At 37.8% G+C, this 24144-nt stretch overlaps 1 protein-coding gene across 2 annotated transcripts; it reads left to right on the forward strand.

The window, feature by feature from the left end:
- Positions 1-7397: 7397 nt before the first annotated feature.
- ATMIN7 (HOPM interactor 7) lies at positions 7398-24038 on the forward strand. 2 transcript variants are annotated; one of them, XM_012979408.2, is made up of 33 exons: positions 7398-7870; positions 9369-9444; positions 10333-10579; positions 11195-11316; positions 11401-11459; positions 12472-12529; positions 12606-12690; positions 12793-12975; positions 13126-13184; positions 13421-13490; positions 13574-13642; positions 14589-14711; positions 14836-14889; positions 15013-15095; positions 15294-15390; positions 15470-15568; positions 15682-15882; positions 16015-16125; positions 16214-16398; positions 17309-17932; positions 18436-18853; positions 19158-19397; positions 19477-19600; positions 19701-19849; positions 20515-20871; positions 21013-21179; positions 21356-21609; positions 21715-21893; positions 22300-22419; positions 22665-22801; positions 22914-23175; positions 23450-23545; positions 23636-24038. In XM_012979408.2, the coding sequence occupies exons 1-33, from the start codon at positions 7756-7758 to the stop codon at positions 23717-23719; spliced, it is 5307 nt and encodes a 1768-aa protein (XP_012834862.2). In that variant the 5' UTR covers positions 7398-7755; the 3' UTR covers positions 23720-24038. The 2 variants fall into 2 exon arrangements, with proteins under 2 accessions (XP_012834862.2, XP_012834865.2); XM_012979411.2 differs by having other exon boundaries at positions 7413-7870; positions 10336-10579.
- The last annotated feature ends 106 nt before the right edge of the window (positions 24039-24144 follow it).

Raw genomic sequence — 24144 nt, forward strand, 5'->3', positions numbered from 1 at the left:
ATTATTTAAAATTATTATCCACACTTTAAAATTAATTCTAAAAATAAGACGTAACAACTTATTAATTATTAGGTGGTGTTTGCAAATGCTTTTTGAAAATGATTATGCGGTTTTTTTGCTCATAATCTGTTTTTAGGTGTTTGCAAAATCAATTTTTGCTTTTGCTTCTCTTAAAATAATCTGTTTTAAGCTATTTTTTTAAAAGCAACTCTAACCCTGCTTTTTCAAAATTAGTTCATTTTCCGAAATATTTGCAAACACCTCCAACTTTTAAGACCTCCAAATTAGAAATAAGCACTTAAAACTAAGAGGGTGTTTGGCTAAGCTTATAAGATGTTAAAATGAGCTTATAAGATGTTTTAGAGCTTATAAGCTCTTCCAAAGTGTTTGGTATTTTTTTTTTAAGAAGATCTTTATTTTTTTTTAAATAAGCTTTTGGAGAGCAAATAAGATCTTTTTAAAAAAGTACATCCACCCCACCTTTTTATTTAAGATCTTACAATAAGTAAAAATAGGAAATAAGCTAATTATCCAAACACTCTAAAAAATAATCTTAAAAATAAGATGTAACAGCTTATCAGCTCTTAAAACATCTTATCAGACGTAGGAGCTTATCAGACGTATGAGCTTATCAGATGTTTAAAATAAGCTTAGCCAAACACCCTCTAACTTAAATATCAATCACTAACTTCTGCTTTTAAATAATCATTTGCAAACACCACCTTAAAATAGCTTATTATATATAAGAGCTTATAAGTTATTTAAAATAAACTTATTAAATGTATGAGTTTTCCACTATTTTTTTTGGAGTAAACTTGATTGGTAAAATCCATTTTAGTACAAACTTACTAATATTAATTAAGAATCATTGTTATTAATGTGTATATCTTTTTGCACTAAAAAAAGTAAAAAAAAAAAAAAAAAGGATCATCAAATTTTTTCCACTTGTTCTTTGTAGTGTTCCTTTCGTGCCATACTTTTTGCATTTCATTTGCTTTTCAATTTTATATGGTCCCATGATTATATATATATATATATATATATATATATATATATATATATATATATAATTTATTTTATTTTTTCTGATTAATGCTCGAATAATTATATTACTATGTGATGATGCTAAAATATAGCTCACCTAGGGTGGTGTAGAAAATGAACTGGGAGAGCAAAGCAGATCAGTAGCTTGACAACTTGATGATCCAAAGGTACCTGCGATCATAGAACACATGAACTAAGCCGGGGGTTGATCCGGCGGAAACCCCTCCGACGCTCAAGTCAGACGTGCTGATCATAGAAATAGTTCAGAGAATATACATTGTAGTATTGCTCAGTTAATAGGACGTACCTTAATAAAATGAGTAAAACCTCTATTTATATGTCGTTTATTGGGTTGGGTTTGCTTTGTTGGGCCCAAGCCTTGCTTGAAGGTATTTGGGCCTCGGTGATATTGGTCTTCGATATTGGGCTCGTAGCCCAGTAGGTAAAGAAATTGTAGGCCCATTGGGTTGGCCCAATTAGGCATATCATTAAGCCCCCCACTCTCGAGTCGATGTGGGGGCCATGTTGTGATGGGTCTCAGATCGTGTTGAGAGTAAAAATTGTAGAAGTCGATCGTTGGCGTATGGCTTAATGGTATGCGAAAACGCGTTGGAGCGTGTGTCGGAGGGGTGTGAATGCGCGTTGGCGCATAGCGCGACAAAGTTGCCGCGATATAAGTTAATTGAGTCGTCGGTTTTGTCCCGCGACGATGTAGTAGCGAATTATCTCCTTGTGGGAGTTGTCTTGTCGCGGGGTAATAGTGTTGATCGAGTTATCTCCTCGTGGGAGTTGTCTCGCGATAATATAGTAGCACGGATCAAGTAATCTCCTCGTGGGAGTTGTGTCTGGGGTAATCGAGTTGATCGAGTTACGTCATCGTGGAAGTTGTCTCACGATAATGTAGTAGCACGGAGCTAGTATTCTCCTCGTGGGAGTTGTTATTTTTCGACATTTCAATGTTTTGACGCGTTGCTTGTATGTGTTTACATATAGCCTTCTGCGTGATGTACTTGAGGAGGGGATCAGGCTCTCAAGATTTTTATATGGGGATCGTGCCCTTTGTTAGACCTCGTGGGTCGTAAGTATGTTTGGACCGTGGCCACGTTTTAATGAAGGACCCATCGAAAACAAGTAGATAAATTTGAGTAATCAAGCTGGTCAGGCTATATAGATTCCCATAATATTTCTAAGTGTTTCTAGGGTCGTAATCGTGCTATCTTGAGCTTGCGATTATATATTGAATTTCGGGCGAGTTGTCTCCTCATGGGAGTTGTCTCGCAACGAAGTTGTAGAAGCATTGGATGACGCGCGACTGAGGAGCGTGCGTATCGAGGTCGCTCTGAGCGAGTTGTCTCATCGTGGGAGTTGTTTGGCGGCGAGGTAGCTCTTCGTGGGAGTTGCCTTGCAACGGATTTGTAGTGCCGAGCGGGGTGGCTCCTCGTGGGAGTTCGCAACGGGTTATATGATTGAGCGAGTTATCTCCTCGTGGGAGTTATCTCGCTGTGATTTCGTAGACCCGAGCGAGGCGGCTCCTCGTGGGAGTTGCCTCGCAACGGGTTATATGACCGTGCGAGTTATCTCCTCGTGGGAGTTGTCTCGCTACGAGTTGTAGTTCCGAGCGAGTTGGCTCCTCGTGGGAGTTGTCTCGCTGTGGATTCGTAATACCGACGGAGTTGGCTCCTCATGGGAGTTGTCTCGCAACGGGTTTGTAGGACCGAGCGAGTTGTCTCCTCGTAGGAGTTATCTCGCTGTGAGTTGTAGTACCGAGGGAGTTGGCTCCTCGTGGGAGTTGCCTCGCAACGGGTGTGTAGGGCCGAGCGAGTTTGCTCCTCGTGGGAGTTGTCTCGCGGTGGGTTTGTCTCGCAAGCCCCCCACTCTCGATTCGATGTGGGAGCCTAGTCGAAAATGATATCGGATCGTATCGAGAGTAGATCTGTGCTGTAGTGTTTCGTTAATCGTTGGTGTGGCATGGAGAAATAATATTTTTTATTTGGAGAAAGCACACGATTTGGTAGAGCGCGTTGAAATTCTCGCGCGATTTGATAAAACGGGGTGAAATCGGCATGCAATTTGGTGGATCGTGATGAAATTCGCGCGCAATTTGGTAAAGCGCGTCAAAATATACACGCGATTTGGTAAGTAAAGTGGAGACGCGCGCAAATTAATGTGGTATGGGAAAACGCGCGCGATTTAATATGGTATAGGGGGCACGCACGGGAGTGTGATGGGAGGCCTGACACAAAGTGTAGAAAAGATGGCAATGATGTGATGGGTGGCTCAGCATTAGCAGGTGCGTGCCTGCTTTGCTGCCCTTTTTAATTTTTTTTTTCTTTTTTTTTATTTATTTATTTTGTCTCACTCGTGCGCGCGGATCGAGGCGTGACTTTTCCAGGTGTGCGTTGCCCCTAGCGCGCTACTGTGCACGCGCTGCATCCATTTGCCTTTTTTTTTTCGCTCCCAGCGCGCGCGCGTACTGAGGGCGGCGCGCGTCTGGCGCGTGTGCTGCACGCGCGCGCGCTTTGACAGCACTTTTGCACTTTTGTTTTTTTTTTTTTTTGTTTTTTTTTTTTTGGCTTTATGTTGACGCGCGCGCGCCCCGAAAATAAGGCTGCGCGTGGCTTGGCGCGCGCGCGGCTTGGTGGGCGATGGCGCGGCTTGGCTTATTCTGTCTTCTTCTTGTTATTGTATTTTTTCATCTTCTTTTTTGTTCTTCTTTCTTCTTCTCTTTTTTCATCATCTTCTTTTTTCTTCTATTTTTTCATCTTCTTTTTTCTTATTCTTTCTTCTTCTCTTTTTTCATCATCTTCTTTTTTCTTCTATTTTTTCATCTTCATCTTTTTTCTTTTTCTTTTTTATTTGGTTGATATTCACCCCCTTGGGGATGTTCTATTATTTGAATAGGGAGATTATTCTCGTTCCTTGAGATGGGATGTGCGTCCCCTTGGGATGTTCTATTTTTTGAGTAGAGAGATTATCCTCGTTCCTTGAGATGGGATGTGCACCCCCTTGGGGATGTTCTATTCTTTGAATAGGAAGATTATTCTCGTTCCTTGAGATGGGATGTGCGTCCCCTTGGGGATGTTCTATTTTTTGAGTACAGAGATTATCCTCGTTCCTTGAGATGGGATGTGCACCCGCTTGGGGATGTTCTATTTTTTGAGTAGGGAGATTATACTCGTCTCTTGAGATGTGATGTGAACCCACTTAGGGTTGAAAGGTAAGGGTGATGCCCAACCTTAGGATGGGGATAACTGTCCACTGTAGGATGAGGCGCTCGAGACCTATGGTCTGAGGTTGATGCGCACGGTTGTGTCATTGGTTTGTGCGTGCGCGTCAGACCATTTTTTCTGTTTTTGAAGTAGGGACGTGAAACACTTGATGGGATGTGAAACCCCTTGGGGTTGAAAGGTCAGTGGATGTACCACCCTTGAGATGAGATGCCCAACTTTAGGATGGGATAACCCCCCATTTATGATGAGGCGATCACGAACCACTGGGGTGAGATGCCCCACCTTGGCGATATATGGTGCCACTGATTCAGTGGCAGCACGAGTTGAATCTTCCGTGATCATACGCTGAAGGTCTTCTTCGGTTATCTGAACCGTTCGAGAAGTAAGTAGAAATTGATCATGTTGAGGACCCCACTGGGTGGGACCCAGTGGGGCCTCACGAGGAGGAGCGTTGGCTCCTGCTATGACGAATGAAATGTTTTGGGGGCGATGTGAACCCTCAGGGAGTCGATAACCCTTGGCGAACGAAATATTTTGGGAGCAGATGTAAGCCCCAGGGAGTCGATAACCCTTGGCGAACGAAATATTTTGGGGGCGATGTAAGCCCCCAGGGAGTCGATAACCCTTGGCGAGCGAAATATTTTGGGGGCAGATGTAAGCCCCCAGGGAGTCGATGGCGGTGGTGCCATAGGTGGCTCCATTTGTGGAGCAGGTGCTGGTATCGCGTTGGGAGCATCTGCTCCCATCGTAGCGATATATTGGGTCACGGCCTCTGTGGCTGCGCGAGTTGAAGCTTCTGCTATCATGCGTTGAAGCGCATCCCCGGTTATTTGAACCATTCGAGGAGCAGGGAGTGGTGGATCGGCGAGTGGTGGGTCCCGAGGGGGATCACCTGAACCTCGCGAGGCGGATCCATGGGATGTAGAGGAGGTGGCAAGCCAGAGCCTCAACGAGGTGGGAGGTCGTTAGCTGTGTCATTTTCTCTCCGAGCAGACGCCTCAGGAGGATCTTGTTGGCTACGTGATCTGGTTTGCATCGTTCCCACAGACGGCGCCAAAATGATGATGCTAAAATATAGCTCACCTAGGGTGGTGTAGAAAATGAACTGGGAGAGCAAAGCAGATCAGTAGCTTGACAACTTGATGATCCAAAGGTACCTGCGATCATAGAACACATGAACTAAGCCGGGGGTTGATCCGGCGGAAACCCCTCCGACGCTCAAGTCAGACGTGCTGATCATAGAAATAGTTCAGAGAATATACATTGTGTATTGCTCAGTTAATAGGACGTACCTTAATAAAATGAGTAAAACCTCTATTTATATGTCGTTTATTGGGTTGGGTTTGCTTTGTTGGGCCCAAGCCTTGCTTGAAGGTATTTGGGCCTCGGTGATATTGGTCTTCGATATTGGGCTCGTAGCCCAGTAGGTAAAGAAATTGTAGGCCCATTGGGTTGGCCCAATTAGGCATATCACTATGATATAGATAAACAAATAATATAATGAATTATATTTTATATGTTTCATATTGGACCATGAGCCAATAGGCTCAATATCCAAGCCCAAGCCCAAATGAAAAAAATATTATATCATTCATAGATTGGGTAATTTGCATCCACCTCCTCTTAACTTTGGTCTTTTGGCAACCACACCCCAAACATTTGGTCTTTTGGCATGCACACCCCCTCGGCCCCTCTATACATTTTTTCGTTAAGGAACCGTTAATTTTGGCTAGAAAATACATATTTACCCTTAACTTTAGAAACGATAAGAGTAATATACATGAATCACCCCCAACTTCGGCAACCACACACTCATTTCCAGTTAATTTTTTGGTTGAAAAGAAATACAATACATATTGACTAAAGAGCGAACATTTCTTTTCAAAGTAATGTATTGAAACACTTTATCTGCTTGTTTGACCATTAGTAACAATTATCAATTTATTAAGAAAAAGCTTTTAATTATCAATATTTTTTTCTTGATGTCATACAGTATACTAGCTGCTATAATATAAACAAATAAAAATAAAAATCAACCACCCATAGATTTTGGGTTGTTCGGTAGAAGGTGTTATTCTGAACGCGTCACCTATATGGTATACTATTTTCTGCACGATGAAGGTCTCTGACCTAACGGACCATTAACAAAAATAAATGGCGGGGACGTATGTACCAAATGATCATTTTTTTGTGGTGTAGTTGCCAAAAGATCAAAGTTCACGGGATGTATACGCAAATTACCCTATAATAGATTGGCAAATACATAAATAAAACCAAGTTATTGATTAAAAAAATAAAATGAAAAGCGGTAAATTCAACTTTCGCCCCTTATACTTTTGCTCGATATCACTTTACCCCCTTCAACTCTCGATTGCATCGATTTGGCCCCCGTATTTGAAAAATTGTCTCAATGTGCCCCTCGTTGTTAGTTGTCAGACATTTGACCTCAACATTGTTTGATTTAAGCTCTGAAATTACAAAAACGTCACTTCTCTCAGTTTAAATAATTTTTAAACAATAATAATAAAATCAAGACAACGAGAAAACATAGTCTACGATGCTAGTCACAAATTTTTTTTTATAATTATTTAAAGTGCGAGGAGCGGCTTTTTTGGAATTTTCAGACTTAGAGGGTGTTTGGCTAAGCTTATAAGATGTTAAAATGAGCTTATAAGATGTTTTAGAGCTTATAAGTTCTTCTAAAGTGTTTGGTAAATTTAAAAAAAAAATCTTAATTTTTTTTTAAAATAAGCTGTTGGAGACAAAATAAGATCTTTTTAAATAAGTACCTCTACCCCACCTTTTTATTTAAGATCTTATAATGAGTAAAAATAAGAAATAAGCTCATTATTCAAACACTCTAAAAATTAATCATAAAAATAAGATGTAACATCTTATCAGCTCTAAAAACATCTTATCAGACGTAAGAGCTTATCAACTATTTAAAATAACTTAGCCAAACACCCTCTTAGATCAGACGATGCTAATGTCTGAAAACTATCGCTGAGGGCCACATAAAAACAAATTTTCAAATACAGGGGGCGCAAATCGATGCAACCAATAGTAATAGGGGGGAAATATATTTTATTACTCAATAAAAATGCATAATAACTAAAAAAAACTAGATAGTATTGAAAAGAACGCGACTTTCTCTTTACGTTTCTTAGCAGTCCGAATCTAACACAAAAAGCGCTATTTTCACGCTCCAGTCTTCTCTCTCTCTCTCTCTCTTCTTTCTCTGTCCTCTTTCTTCCATGGCAGATCTCTGATTCTCTCTCTCTCAACAATTTAGATTTTTGCGCAAACCTCCCTCAAACACTTGGTAATTTCGAAAAGAAAAAAAAAATCCCCAATTATATTTCCTTAGATCTCAAATCGATTACCCTAACAGTGTTCGCAATTCCGTGCTCTCGATCCAGTCCGATCCCACTGCAAATTTTCTGGGCAGGAGATTGAGTTGAACTAAGTTGAGGAGTGAAAAATGGCGGGTGGTGCGGCGGGAGGGTTCGTCACGCGAGCATTTGAGTCGATGCTCAAAGAGTGTGCTAACAAGAAACACAGTGCTGCTCTCCAGTCCGCCATTCAGGCTTATTACGGTACACTCCTCCTATGCTGAACGTAGATCTCCTTACTCGAGAATTTCGAATGCAATGCTGTTTTCAGTCTTTGGATTGCAATTACTGGAGCTCTGTTAATTGATCACAGTTTTTTTTTCCTCTCTGTTGCTTGAGTTCTCTCAGTAGTAGTTTATCTAATTACTTTCGTGCTTGATTAAAACGTTAATTATCTGCCCAAAAAAGTTTATAACATGAAAAAATCAGGACGCACACTATACTTGAATTTCGAATGTTATGCTATTTTCAGTCTTTGAATTTACAATGAATGGAGGGGATGGCTGTGGGGAACTTCAGTAATCGGTCATAGTTTTTCTTTGTTGCTCGAGTTCTTTCAGTACTGGTGTATCAAATGTGTTTTGATATACCAAATAGTGTATAAAAATGATAGGTTCAGGGCACACTAAGCTCTTATCTCTCTCAACCGAATGTCTTAGTATTTCACAATGAACGGAAGGCAAAATTTTTAAGTTTCGGGAACATTAGGATTAGTACTTCCATCACTCTTACAGAAAAACCTGTAACCTCTAAACCTGGTATTACTGTGCTTGACTATGGTTCCGTGTAATTTTGAGATTTAGAGGCTTGGCCACTCCCTTTACCAATATTTCTATTGTTGATAGTGTGTTAAATATAAGTATAGCTGATAATAGCATCGACTGTAGATCTGCACACAATCATTTGAATATGGTTTACGAGGATAGGAGTTGGCCCTTTGTAAAGATGCATAATCAACTTTAGAGTTGTTTTACTCTCTTCTTGTATGCATAAAAGAGAAGGAGAATTTCGTGTCTGTTTGGTTGGTTTGGCCTTCGAGTGCGAGAATCAAATTCTCTTGAAGGCCTAGTGTCTTTTGCGGGAATTTTAGACCACTTCTGTATAGAGATGCTAAATTGATGTGCGGTATGCATTAAGTGGAGAAAACTACTTTGAATTCGTCAAATGAATGCTAGTGAGGGTAAATGCAGGGGATAGGTCATTGATAAGGTCGGATACATGGTTTGATAGAGAACCTATTCGAATATGGGTATTCATTTGCAATTTCAGGACTTGAAAGTTTCATGTACGGAAGGAAAAACAAGTCAGTTAAAGGAGGAAGTATAAACTATCTTTCTTTTTCCTTTTATGTATTTGATTTCACCCGTTAGTTTCTTTTCTTGGACATGGTTTGGGTGATATTGACATATCTCTTTATGCACTATCTTTTTGGTGCTTTACCTCTGGCGTATGACGTACATGGAGTCTTTGCTTGCAGTGATGCTTTATTCAATACTTCTGTGCTTTTACTTGACAGTTATGTTTCCATTAATTGTTTTGCTTGCAGTGTAGCTCTATTCAATGCTTCTTTGCTTGTACTTGACAGATTTGTTTATATTAACTACTTTATCGTAGTTATATTTTATGTTTTTTTCGTTGTGATGTGAATTGGTGCTCCTAGGATTAAACTTCATTGTTTAACTTTTTTTTTTTGACCTTTCAGACAGTGAAAAGAACGCCAATCAACAGTCAAACATTGCTGAGACTACTGGAGCTTTGTCAGCAGCTTCAACTGAAAGGTGTTTTAACTACATCGAGAATTTATGAGTTCCGGTGCTCCCTTTTCTTATATCTGTGCACTGTACCCTTCCTTCAAATTGGTGCCAAGTATAATACATATTACATAAGAAGGAACTAAGTACACAATAGGCAATGCGACAGCTGAATTCCAGATGAGCATTAGATAAAAAAATATTGATATTTGAGCAGAGCATGCTTTAAAGAAACTAATGAATAGTTGTTAGATTAATGAAAAAAAAGTGCACTTATAGCAAACCTATATATGCTTGAGTATCATATTCGAGTTGGTCTCCAAGATAATCTGTTCTGTTTAGATATTAATACCTTTTGTTGTTTCTGTATTGTGGGGGAGAAGCGTTGGACGTTTCAAAATCTCTTTCTGTGTTTGCATGCGTAACTGTTTCTAGATCAGCCTGAATGTCTTAGGATCAAATCGAAAAGGTTACAAAATCTGGGGCCAGTTAATTTGGTATTCACCGTGTGCCCTAATGACATTACTGATGTGAAACGTGCATTTAGATACAAGTACACTAAACTAATTTGTTTGTCAATGAAATCAGGGTTGAGAACTGATTGGTGTTCACTTCAGATTATTGAATATTTATCCCGTGCGGGGAAGAATGTCTGTTTAGATAGATAAAGTAAAATGTCTTCTGATGAAGCATTAGTGGATCTATCACCCTCTATGAGCATCTAGGATGTGGTTTAGTTTGTGATGGAACTGTTTTGATCTGTTTGTTCATCGATGTTAAGACTGGGAACTGACTTTGTTTTAGTTCACTGAGAGAGAATGGTACTCCAGATGAACTAGTCTCCATGTTTACAGTATTCCTATTTCTACATCTTTGCTCACATATGGTTTGATATTTTGCTGCAAATTCTTTTAGTAGTTCAGAGCCTGAGGCTGGGGCTGAAAACACTGGAGATGATTCTTCAATTAGCACTCCATCTGGTGCTGAGGAGGTTGCACCTGTGGGCAGGCCTACAACCAGTAGTGAATCGATCGCGACAGTCTTGGCAAATGCAGGCCACACTTTAGGGGGAGCTGAGGCTGAACTTGTTCTTAGTCCACTTAAGCTTGCATTTGAAACGAAAAACATAAGACTTGTGGAGCTTGCTTTGGATTGTCTTCATGTAGGTGTTCATTTTGTTCATAGTTGTTGAGTTTTAGAAAGTTTCTTTTGCAGTTAGGGTGAGTAACTTTCAAGACTTGCCAATAAAGAAGTTGATATTTGCGGTTGATGTTGGTTCCTTATATTCTCTTTTCTGTCCCCACTCTGAGCCTTTTCGTATTCCACTTCTAGGTGATATGTGGCGTTACTACCTCCGTTTCATATTAAGTGTTGTTCAAGGTTGATGCACATTAATTAGGGAAGTTATTAAATAGCCTCGATTTTAGGTGAAAAAAGTCCATATTTGACAAATTTACCCGTTTGTGGTTTTTTATTTTCTCTTTTATCAGTTCATCAATGTCAGGTAAGTTGGACCAAATAAAAAAAATTTGTCTTACCTTGAAATTCTAAAGTGACACTTAATATGAGAAAAAAGAATATTGTCAAAGTGAACTTAATATGAAATGGAGGGAGTAAATTAGAAATCGATGTTTTTCCAGGCCCCATCTCCTTGAGTACAAACATCACCCGTTATGCTCATCAATATAAGTTTTTAAATAATTAGAAATTTCTCATGGACGAGTTTCAAATGTTGTGGGGGATAATTTAGCATAATTCTTATCTCTTCTAAATGCAGAAACTTATTGGATACAATCACCTCGAGGGTGACCCTGGTCTTGATGGTGGTAAAAATGCGCGTTTATTTACAGAAATCCTCAACATGGTTTGCAATTCTGTGGATAATTCATCACCTGACAGGTACCTTTTTGCTGATAGATTGAAATTGATATTTTTCTGTATCTTTGAAATTCCTCACTATATTCTCGTGGAAATAAAATGCAGTACCACCCTCCAAGTATTGAAAGTTCTTCTTACTGCCGTAGCATCAACAAAGATGCGAGGTTTGCCATTTTAACCTTCTTTGTTACTCCCCAATGGTCCTCATTTTTATATATTTTGCCCAGTTGCTTACTACCTTATTCATCACAAATTTCTGTTATGACTTTAACACTGTGCTGTTCTCATTCTGTCAATAGGTGGTTATGGTATTTGTTCATATAATAACTTATTTGTTTGAATCCTGAACTTTGTCCAGTAAGAGCGTTCTTTTGTCCATAAGTCAGTTGGAGTTTTGCATATAAAAATCTATATAGCATTGGAAAAGCGGAAAGAAACCATGCTAATGGAGTCCACAAGTGTTTGTGGAGGAACTTAGCTAGTCATTGGACTTCATACACAATCTCAATGGAAAACTTCATTTTGTATTAAAACCGAATAAGTTAAAAAGATATATATTGATTTTTGTTTTTAATTTGTGGATAAAGATGCAGTCACTTAGTACTCCGATGATTTTCCTTTAAATTCTTGATATCTTGGCTATCCTCTTATTCCTTCTAGACCAATCGCCACACCCTTTTCCAATGGCCTTGCACCCGTGGCTTTTTTTCAACTTCTTATGGTTTTGGATCTCTTTTCAGTAGGGGACTGAACCTCTATTTTGTAACCAATACTTTCTCTTCTTCCTCAACCATTCTGCATCTTGAATTTTATCTTTACCTTCAATGGTATTAGCGAATCGTGGAGGTTCGGCCACAATTCATAGATTTCATTGCATATTATTTGTTACATTTGAATTCTATTTTAAATTTTGCTATTTGCATTTTTACAATAATCTCATGGCTATCCAATAACTGCAAACTTACATCTTTGAACTAAGACCTTGAAACATTTTGATCCTCAATTTTTGTCATCGCTAACGGGAGCTTTCGTAACTCAATGAATACACATCTTTATCTCCTAAACTTGACTCTCGGTACAAATATTCTTCTACGATGTAGACCTACATCATTAATTCCTAATCTATTTATACTTTCCTGTGATTTGATTGACTCACTTGAATACATTCTTATGCAGTTCATGGTGAACCACTGCTGGGAGTCATTAGAGTGTGCTATAATATTGCTCTTAATAGGTATTCTTTGAAAAGTTTCCTTGTCAATTTGATTTATATAATATTTAGTGATTATAACAATTTTTTAAATGGTTAGCAAGAGTCCTATAAACCAGATGACATCAAAGGCCATGCTAACACAAATGCTCAGTACCATTTTTAGACGGATGGAAACAGATGTGGTAATTTGATTGAATAATCTCTAGAAATCTTTTGGTCGCGTGATGGAGTAGATGGACTGAACTTATTTATACACAGTAAGTAATTAATCTGTGGTGATTCAGGTTTCTCCCAATCTTGAGCCGGCAGACTCTTACGTGGAGGATGGGTCGAATCCAATGGTTGAAGAAGTTTCATCCAGTGATCATAATGAACCAAGCATGACTTTGGGTGAAGAACTGTCCACGGTTGCATCTCCTGCTTCTGTTAAAGAAATCCACAATCTTGTTGGTGGCAACGACATAAAGGTATAGTGGTAATTACTTGGCTGGGCCATGTCTACATGATAATTCACTTTACTTCTGTCTCTTTCCCTTTTTACCAAATATGTTCTGTGTCTGCAGTTTCTGCGATTCGGATATCTAATATGCCTTGGTTTGAAATTCATTCCTGTATAGGGTTTAGAGGCTGTTCTCGAGAAGGCTGTGGATCTGGAAGATGGTGGAAAGGTCACTAGGTATGGGTACAAATCTGAAGTTGAGATCGAATACGTTGGAGAAGAATTAATATACAAATTTTATTATGTGAATTGTTCACCCTGCAAAGACACCCAAACTGGGGAGTGCAGGGATCAAATATTTGGAGTTCACTTATCTTCACCTTCTGAGAAATTTTACTTAAAACTATCTCATGCTCTTACTACTTTTATTTATACTTGGGGTTTTGAAACCTTAATTTGTTATATCTTTTTAGAGGGATGGGACCAGATAGCATGAGTGTTGGAGAACGTGATGCTTTACTTCTTTTCCGTACTCTCTGTAAGGTTTGTCTCTTAATCATCTTCTTTATCTAGTTCAAAGATTCTCTGTCTTACCAGATTTACTGAATCATATAATGTGCATTCAGATGGGTATGAAGGAGGATAATGATGAAGTTACTACAAAAACACGTATTCTGTCACTGGAGCTTCTGCAGGTTAGTTTTGAGATCCTTCTGCTTGTAGAAATTTTGTCCTTCTTAGTAGGAAAATTGAGAACTCTTCTTTATTTCACTGATTTCAATGTCTTAGGATCTACATTGGTGTTTATTCTGTAACCAATATGCTTGAATATGTGCCAACTTTTTTTTCCATACTTGTTGTGTATTCTTGCAAGGATGGCACTTGGCGTTAACATAGTTTTTTGGAGGGTTAGAGAAACAATAAATTTGAAGGACCTATTATTTCTTTTGAACTTACTACATGATGGTGCTCTATATTAGTGTTTTAGCAGAATAAGCCCTCTAGTTCTTAACTTTTTTCCCTGATACCACCTGCCTTTTCTTGCCACCGAATGATTTTTTGTTTCACCTTTTTAATGTTTGTTTCAAGATTTTGACACATTGGCCTAGATCTTTTGAACTAATTATCTTTTGATTAATTAAGGGTGATAAAGGGCAAAATTGAAAAAGGTCCAATTATATTGGAATTCTAAAGTGACAAATAATTTGGGACAAAAAAAGTTCCAAAAAGACAAATATTGTAGGACGGAAACTTTTAACTTCTGAAATTATGTTCCATCATGCATTTATAGCTGTTCGAGAAAGATAATTTTCTGTTCTTGTTGAATAACTACATTGAAGATAAGGAGAGAAGTAAAGAATTTACCGATTTTGAATTTTGGGTTTGATAGAGTGGGATTTTATGGTTGGAATGGGTGGAAAACTCTCAATTTCTGCTTTCTAGAGAAATTATTTTATTTGTTTTGTATGTAATGTTAGTTGTTCTGTTACATATATTGTGGATACACATCGAGATTCCATTGGCTGGATTTATTTAAGTTTAAGCAACAGGTTTGCTTGTGCTTTGATAAATTATGACCGTAAAATTGGAATAGATCATGTAGCAAAGATGATGATTCACTGCTATGTACGTTAAACGCAGGGCTTATTGGAGGGTGTTAGTTACTCATTCACAAAGAACTTTCAATTCATTGACTCGATCAAAGCTCACCTTTCATATACATTATTACGAGCATCAGTGTCTCAGTCTCCTGTAATATTTCAGGTATAGTTTATTACGTCCTTTTGATTTTTTTTTTTTTTTTTTTTTTGTGTGTTATATCTGAAAAATCTTTTGCAGTATAGTGCTAATGGTTTTCTTTTTCTTTTTTTTTTGGCCCTTTTTGCAGTATGCAACAGGAATTTTTGCAATTCTTCTGTTGCGGTTTAGGGAAATTCTCAAAGTATGACTAGACCTGAATTTTGTTTCATCTACTTTTTTTTTCAAAAAAAAAAAAAAAAAAAAAAAAAAAAGAAAGAAACAATTGATCACTTGTTCTTCGAGCTGATGCATCAATCCCTTTCAGGCTGAAATTGGAGTCTTCTTTCCTGTGATTATTTTACGATCTCTGGATAGCTCAGATCTTAACCAAAAATTAAATGTTCTTCGGTATGTCTTTTGTCCTTTAAACAATGTTGGTTTCCAATATAAGCATAGTGTATGTCATCATGTAGCTTGACTTTTATCCTCTACCATCCTCATAAAAGACTACTCTGCTTGACAGTGTGCCATATATCTGATGCTGTTGCAGCTCATGATGCTCTTTAGATTCTAATTGCAGTATTTTTCGTCTATCTAACTTATCAGGATGCTGGAGAAAGTATGCAAGGATTCTCAGATGCTTGTTGACCTTTATGTGAACTATGATTGTGATCTTGATGCACCAAACTTGTTTGAACGAGTGGTATGTTTTCTTCTTCAAACATATGACACTTCTAGTTTACGGTTAAAACTTCCTCATTCTATGATCTCCTCCTATTTAGATTTCGACATTATCCAAAATTGCTCAAGGTACTCAAAATGTGGACCCAAAGTCTGCTGCCACATCGCAGATCGGATCAATAAAAACATCATCCCTTCAGGTATATCTTATGATTTGCCTATCGTTAAAGCACCTTATGATTTTTGTTCTTTTTGCTTAGTCTGCAGCATCACCTATTTGAATTGGCTGATTGGAACATGTTGATATTTTCAGGGTCTCGTAAATGTTCTTAAATCGCTAGTGGTTTGGGAAAAGTCTCACAGAGAATCAGTAAAGCAGAATAAGGACAAGGATTCCTCTGAGGAAGAAGTTTCATCTAGAGAATTTGATGAATTAAAAAGTAGGGAAAATTCATCAAACAACTTTGAGAAGTTGAAGGCTCATAAATCCACTATTGAATCTGTTGTGGCTGAGGTGTGTGAATATGCCATACTTTTGTTTTCCTACTATGAGCTGCTTTGAACTGAGAATTTTGGACTATTTAATCCAAAATATACTTTTGAGTTCTTTTGACGGACTCTTAACTGCTTGCTTCAAATATTATAGTTCAATCGGAAGCCAGGGAAGGGGATAGAACATCTAATCTCGAGTGGGTTGGTGGAGAAAACTCCAGCTGCAGTTGCTCAGTTTCTACGAAATACTCCAAATTTAGACAAGGTAGAAATTTATATCCTGCTTTTGGATTTGTAGTTCTGTTAATTGATAGAGTTACCAGAGAGAGCATCTTACTGGCTTGTATTTCCAGGCTATGCTTGGGGATTACTTAGGCCAGCACGAGGAGTTCCCGCTTGCTGTTATGCATGCATATGTGGATTCTATGAACTTTTCTGAAATGAAGTTTGACAGGGCAATTCGTGAATTCCTTAAAGGGTTTCGACTTCCAGGGGAAGCTCAGAAGATAGATCGGATAATGGAAAAATTTGCAGAGCGGTATGTTCTCTATATTTCTGCATTCATTTATGCATCAAGAGCATCAAACTTGCATGCTATCCAGCTTCATACAAGAGAAAAGACAGTTCAAACATGAATGAATCACATAAAATTGATGATGAGGACAGAATTGGATCTTGCATAAAGCTAAAATATTTAATCACCTTCAAAAAATTGAAGCATTTTGATGATGCACACTCAAAAGGACTTTAATGAGGATTCAATATTTGTTTTCTGTAATTACAAGCAGCCCGTGTTGCCTCCCACTTGCTTCACAGAAGTCCCGTGAAATGGGCAACTTGTTTTTATTTATTTCTTTGGTAAGTAGAATTTTGTTTTACTTTTGCACCAATATTGAACTACATCTTAGTACTGGTGCCCTTCTTTACATATTTGTTGCTGAAGTTAGTTGAGGCTACATAGTTCATACTATGTTCAGGATGAAACGGATAGTTGACTAGAAAAGAGATCCTCAGTTATGTTCATGAGCATTTTTTTATTTATTATCGTTTATTTCTATAACAAATCAACAATTAAATAGGATTAACTGTTTTCCAAAATTCAACTTCAAGGGAGGTTGGTGTAATTTACAACAAAAAATTATGGAGGGTAAAAAGGTCATTGAATTGAGCATGGATTGGACATTTAATCTAAATTAAAACTCAAGGAAGTCTGTAAAGATGTTAACATTTGTTATTACACCCTGACATGTAACATAGCATTGCTTGGGAGATTGATGATTGAAAGCTTTAATGTCAAGAAAAATCAAGTATTGATACATGCATTCTACTCAGAGAGTATATATGAAGTAATGCAATGCTATATGCCTATATTTGCAACATTGAGGCAGTGAAACTATTAGCCATTTGCTGGTATTTCCATATTATAACAATGTGTTATTCCGTTGCAGCTACTGCGCAGACAATCCTGGTCTATTCAAGAATGCAGACACAGCTTATGTTCTTGCTTATGCAGTTATTATGTTGAATACTGATGCTCATAATCCAATGGTGTGGCCGAAGATGTCCAAAAGTGATTTTGTACGTATAAATGCCACGAATGATGCAGAAGAATCTGCTCCTCAGGAACTCTTGGAGGAAATATATGATTCCATTGTAAAAGAGGAGATAAAAATGAAAGATGATCCTGCTGGAGCTTTGAAAAACAGTAAGCAAAAGCCAGAAGTGGAGGAGAGCGGTCTCATCAATATTCTCAACCTTGCTATTCCCAAAAGGAGTTCTTCAAATGAATCCAAACCTGAGAACGAGACAATTGTCAAGCAACTTCAGGCTATAATAAAGGATAAAGGGGGGAAAAGGGGGGTCTTTTACACTTCGCATAGAATTGAACTCGTACGCCTCATGGTTGAAGCTGTCGGATGGCCATTACTTGCTATTTTTGCTGTTACCATGGGTGAAATAGATAACAAACCCAGAGTTGGTCTTTGTATGGAAGGATTCAGAGAAGGTATTCACATAACACATGTTCTCGGAATGGACACTATGCGCTATGCCTTTTTGACTTCATTGATAAGGTAAATCTCATTTCATCATTTTCTCGTCTTATTTCTTGTGTCTGATTGCTTAAGCGTCACTCTTTTTTCTTTTCTTTTCTTTTTATCATCTAATTTGATCCTAAAATTCTTGGATCTCTTATGAATTTGTCCATGTAGTGACATTGTGTCTATGAAAAGTATTATAAGTTTTTTAACTTGCAGAAGTTAACTGAAGCTTTAGATAGTGGTTCTACTTTGTAACATCCACTGGTAATGTGTGGAAGAGGGTGAGCTTCCAATTTGGATAGGACATATCAACACCCTTTCCATTTTTAAAGAAAATGTAGTAAATAATTTTGTATTGGGTCATGAAGATCAGGAAACCTAAAAAAACAAAGAAAAAGGGAAGTGCCGCGTGTTGATTATTGTTGCTGATAACACATGTATAATAGCAATTGATCTGCTTAACTTTTCTACCTACATGTTGACAATATAAAAACTTTTGCTAAGTGTGATATGATGCTTCTGAAAATGAATTGCAGGTACAACTTTTTGCATGCACCAAGAGATATGCGTGGGAAAAATGTAGAGGCACTACGTACGCTACTTACTTTATGTGATACTGATATCTATGCCTTTCAAGACTCTTGGTTTGCCATCCTGGAATGCATTTCCCGTCTTGAATATACGGTATCATGGCCTGCTATGACTGCAACTGTCATGCAAGGATCAAATCAGATCTCCAGAGAAGCTACCCTTCAATCTCTGAGAGAGCTGGCTGGCAAACCAACTGAGCAAGTATTTGTGAACAGCAGCAAATTACCCAGTGAAACAGTGGTGGAGTTTTTTACTGCTTTGTGCAGTGTGTCAGCTGAGGAATTAAAACAGCATCCAGCTCGCGTTTTTAGCTTGCAAAAGGTTGTTGAAATCAGCTACTATAATATGGCTCGTATACGCATGGTAATTTCTTCACCTCATATTATGTTTATTTTGATTTTTTCAATGCTTTTCTGTATGCTTCTACGATAGCTTACATTTTTTAGATTCCTTAGTTACGCTAGTTTTAGCTCTGTACACGTGCCTGGTAATACTTCCACGTATTCAGTCATTATCTCATCGACATACTATTTATAAATATATTTTTACTTCCCGAGACTTGGTTTATTACCTTGTTGACATGGATATGCAAATCTCTGTATGCACGTGGATGAATTTTATGAATGCAAGCCTGCTCGATATCATAGTACATTTGATATATTTTCAGGTTTGGGCTAGAATATGGTCTGTCTTGGCCCATCATTTCATCTTTGCTGGAAGCCATCCTGATGAAAAAGTTGCTATGTATGCCATAGATTCTCTAAGGCAACTTGCTATGAAATATTTGGAACGTGCTGAACTTGCAAATTTCACTTTCCAGAATGATATTTTAAAGCCATTTGTTGTTCTCATACGAAGCAGTAGAAGTGATAATATACGCAGGCTTATAGTGGATTGCATTGTTCAGGTATGTCAGCCAGATATTATGTTTTTCCTTTTTTTTTTTTGTGTTATTGGATAATAAAATATTTGAGTGGGTAGAACAGATGATAAAATCTAAAGTTGGAAGCATAAAGTCCGGCTGGCGAAGCGTGTTCATGATTTTCACTGCTGCCGCAGATGATGACTTGGAACTCACAGTTGAAAGTGCATTTGAAAATGTCGAACAGGGTTGGAACTACTTCTCTGTTTCCTGTTTTTGTTGTTAGATATATTTTAACAAATTTGTAATGTGTTAGGAAGTTATGTCTAACACAGAGTAATGGTGCAGTTGTACTGGAACACTTCGATCAGGTTGTCGGGGATTGCTTTATGGATTGTGTCAACTGCCTTATCGGATTTGCGAATAACAAAAGTTCTCCTCGTATAAGTTTGAAGGCCATTGCTCTGCTCCGCATTTGCGAGGATCGTCTTGCAGAGGTTTATTGTCAAGTATTTTTATTTTTTACATTTATTGAAGAATTTGTGTTTTCAGTCATGATGTGTGTTTCTAATATTTATTTCTCTACTTTCTTGACATATATTATAGTTGTGGTCATTGATGAAATGGAATCTTACATAAGTGCATTGGTATTGTATGGCTGCATTTGCCGACTCATATCATGGATTGAACAAGGAGCAAATACTGAATCTTATTTTGTTATTTTGCACGTAATCTGCGTTAATTTGTCGATTATTAACCCCCGGCATAGCTGATATATGCTAGAACTCCTATAAGATGGAGATTTCCCTACTAATGCTGATATTGGACGTTTTCCTTATTTCTATGGTCTTATATGCTACTCTCACTGTCCGAGTAAATGCAGCTCGGGCGGATGTTTCATTTCCTGCTGGACCTCAATTTGCTGTAGAAACTTTTCATGAAATTAATAATCATGACTAGCATCTATGTATTACAGTAACCTTGTTTGGGATAGAAAAAATCCAAGTGTTCAGAATGGCAAAAACCCTAGAAGGAATGTCTCGTTGATTTAATTCGTCTGGTTGCATGAAAAGAAAATTATCTATAACAGTGATGGCTCGAAAGCTAAAATATATTTACTGAGGCATACATGAGTAATTTCTTTTCTTTTTTCTCATTCCAGGGCCTTATACCAGGTGGTGCACTGAAACCTATTGACATAACTGCAGACGAAACTTGTGATGTTACTGAGCATTACTGGTTCCCTATGCTGGCTGGTCTTTCTGATCTGACTTCTGATCCAAGAGCTGAGGTCAGAAATTGTGCACTTGAAGTTTTGTTCGACTTGCTGAATGAGAGAGGGAGCAAATTCTCATCTTCATTCTGGGAGAATATCTTCCAACGAGTCCTGTTTCCTATATTCGATAATGTGAGGCATGCCGGAAAAGAGAGTTTTATGCCTTCTGGGGATGAATGGCTTCGTGAAAGCAGCGTTCATTCACTACAATTGTTATGCAATCTTTTCAACACTTTCTACAAGGTAACTCAAAAGTCATCCATGAAACATGGTTGCCGTCTGGAGTAGAAACTACTTTTGATGATTCCAACAGCCTTTCATATTTGAGAATTGCTCTTCAAGGCTTAAACTAGTTTTGTGATAATTGATGTCTCATTTATGTAGGATGTGTGTTTTATGCTACCTCCACTGCTCAGCTTACTATTGGATTGTGCCAAGAAAACAGATCAATCAGTAGTTTCAATATCTTTGGGTGCATTAGTGCATCTTATTGAAGTTGGAGGACATCAGTTCACTGATAATGACTGGGATACTTTGTTGAAAAGTATAAGGTACACATGAAAACATATATACATATATATACTCACAGACTTTCTCAATCTCACACTCACACACTGAAGAGAGAAACTGAGATTTTAATTTGTTTTCGCTATTAAATTGTGAGTTGCATTCTTTTTTTGTATGGTGATGTTATTTTGGTTTCACCGAGCGTCTTATTTTTGACCAGGGATGCTTCATACACAACCCAACCCCTTGAGCTTCTCAGTAATCTGGGTTTTGAGAGCAATAAACATCATAAAGTATTGGCCAGAGACTTGGACAACGCATCACCCGTAGCCTCTGGTGGTAATTTTTCATACAGCCGTCAAGATACTGTCTATGAAAATGGGAATACGGTGGGAATAGATACCAATATTAATGGAAATGCACTGGATCACAATCAAGAAATTGTGCGTCCAGTGGACATGGAAGGATCTGAAGGTTAGCATGTTGATATGCTATACAATTTATTGTCTGGTAACTATATTGAAGTTGACAGTAAATAATAAATATATTATAAGCTTAAATTTTGACGTCTTTCTGTAGGTACACCATCACCATCTGGGCGTACTACTAGAGCTACTGACGATGGAAGTCTTCAACGTAGTCAAACATTTGGACAAAAATTCATGGGGAATATGATGGACAACATGTTTGTGAGAAGTTTTACCTCAAAGCCAAAAGACCGTGCATCTGATGTAATGATACCATCTTCTCCATCCAAGGTTGGTATTGCATTCAAGTTTTTGCAAATTTATATGGTACTCCTTGTATATTGTAGTGCGCATCTAACATATCCTTTTTGGCCTTATTTGTTTAATGTGCACACTCATTTCTTAATATGTAATTGTGAAGGATACATTAGATGCGCAGCTGCTGTATGCAAGGACTATCACAATAACATATTTGAGCCCTTCTACATGGTGAACAGTTTTAGTAAATTACCAGACCTGTTGGTCTTCGGTAGTGTTTAGTGTATGAAATGATTGGCTTGATTCTCAAGACACAAGTATTCATAAATGATATTTTTCTTGCAGTAACAGTCGATGACATTTACTTCATTAAATACCTTCAAGATGTATTAAATATGATAGGAACTGGTTTTGACCTTTTCTTTTGTTTGTTCTGTAGTCTCCTGATGCTAGTGTGGAGCCTGATTCCAGAGCCGAGGAGCAAAGTCTAATGCTGGGGACCATTAGGAGTAAATGCGTAACGCAATTGTTACTGTTAGGTGCCATTGATAGTATTCAGGTACTTAAGATATCTTATTTCCAAATTAAGTGATTTATTATAGTTTCTATTTGATTGGTCAAATCCTACTTGCATGTGACAGTAAGTCATAAGCCTTCTGTTACTGGGGACTGTTAAAATCTACTACTGCTTCCTCAATTGCTTAATCTATCTCATACATGCTGACTTTAAAAAATGACATTAAGTTGCTATGAAACTCTTAGGATTTAATAGATTACATTATCTACGTAATGTTACATTTGCAGAAGAAGTACTGGTACAAGTTGAACACGCACCAGAAGATCACCATTATGGAAATTTTGTTCTCTGTCCTTGATTTTGCTGCCTCGTACAATTCTTTTACTAATCTCAGATCACGAATGCACCTAATTCCCGCAGAAAGGTTAGCTGATATGTGCTTCTGACTTGGAGTTTGCAAATTCATTAGCTTTGAGCTGGCTGCTTCCACGTTATGATTTTTCTGTTAAGACATGGTTTTTTTTCCCCCTGAATAGACCACCGCTGAATCTTCTCCGTCAGGAGTTGGCTGGAACTTGTATCTATCTGGATATCCTCCAAAAGACGACAGAAACAGTTGATATTCAGAAAGAAGAAGACGTTAAAGAAGAGAAACTTGAAGGAATAGCTGAAGGAAAGCTTGTGTTTTTTTGTGAACATGTGCTGAAAGAGGCATCTGATTTTCAATCTAGCATGGAAGAGGTGTCTAATATGGATATTCATCGAGTTCTAGAACTTAGATCTCCTATTATTGTAAAGGTACGAATTACTTTCTTCTCTTTGCTTTTAGGTTGGGGAAGATGGTTAGAAAAAAATTAAAGTGTACTGTCTAAACTTGAGTTATAGACGTGATTAAATTAAATGGTCATCAATATCCTAGTGAGTTATGGCTTTTAGTGAGGGATCCGTAAAATCTGTATCATCCGTAAATAAATCAAGATGCCAGGTGTTCGGTTTGAGGATCGCTTATATTCGCGATACAAGGTGTTTGGTTTTTAATTGTGACTTGTAAGCTTATTTTTTCGTATTCCAGGTGCTGAAAAGCATGTGCCAAATGAATGCTCAGATTTTCAGAAATCACTTCCGGGACTTCTATCCTTTGATTACGAAACTTGTCTGCTGTGACCAGGTAAAGCGACACGACGCTCCTATTGAGCTGTTAAATTTTGATGGTTTTTAAATATCTATGCTCGGGTTAATAACAAAGTCCCTTTTGCAGATGGAAGTTCGTGCTGCACTTACTGACCTTTTTAGGATGCAGTTGAACAGACTGTTGCCACATGAAATTTCTTCTTCCGGATAGGTCAGAAAGTTCGACTAACTCTCTCAACATGGGTAATATCGTGTTTGGAAATTTAGTCGGAGAAGAGTCAATTTTTTCCCCTTCGGTTTGTATTATTATTCTCTTTTTATTGTTCGACTTCTGTTTCTGCAGATCTTTGGTATTTCTTACTTCTACAAGATTATGGTGTTATATAATATAGATATGGAAAGGAAAAATGGAATAGGATGTGTTTTTACTTTTTACTGAGTCAGGTTTTCGACTCGTGTAAATTTTTTTGTAGAATGATGAAAGAGCATTTACTATTGACCGTTGGATGTTTATTATTCTTACACCATCATCTTGTCGAACGCTATTAATATTAAGGTAAATTACAGTCAACTCTCTGAGGTATGGTTAAATTACGAAAAAAACCCTAATGTTTGGATAATTACAACTATTCCTTA

This window comes from Erythranthe guttata, chromosome 6, assembly GCF_056151865.1.
Source record: "Erythranthe guttata isolate IM_541 chromosome 6, IM_541, whole genome shotgun sequence".
In the NCBI taxonomy this organism is placed as follows: Eukaryota; Viridiplantae; Streptophyta; class Magnoliopsida; order Lamiales; family Phrymaceae; genus Erythranthe; species Erythranthe guttata.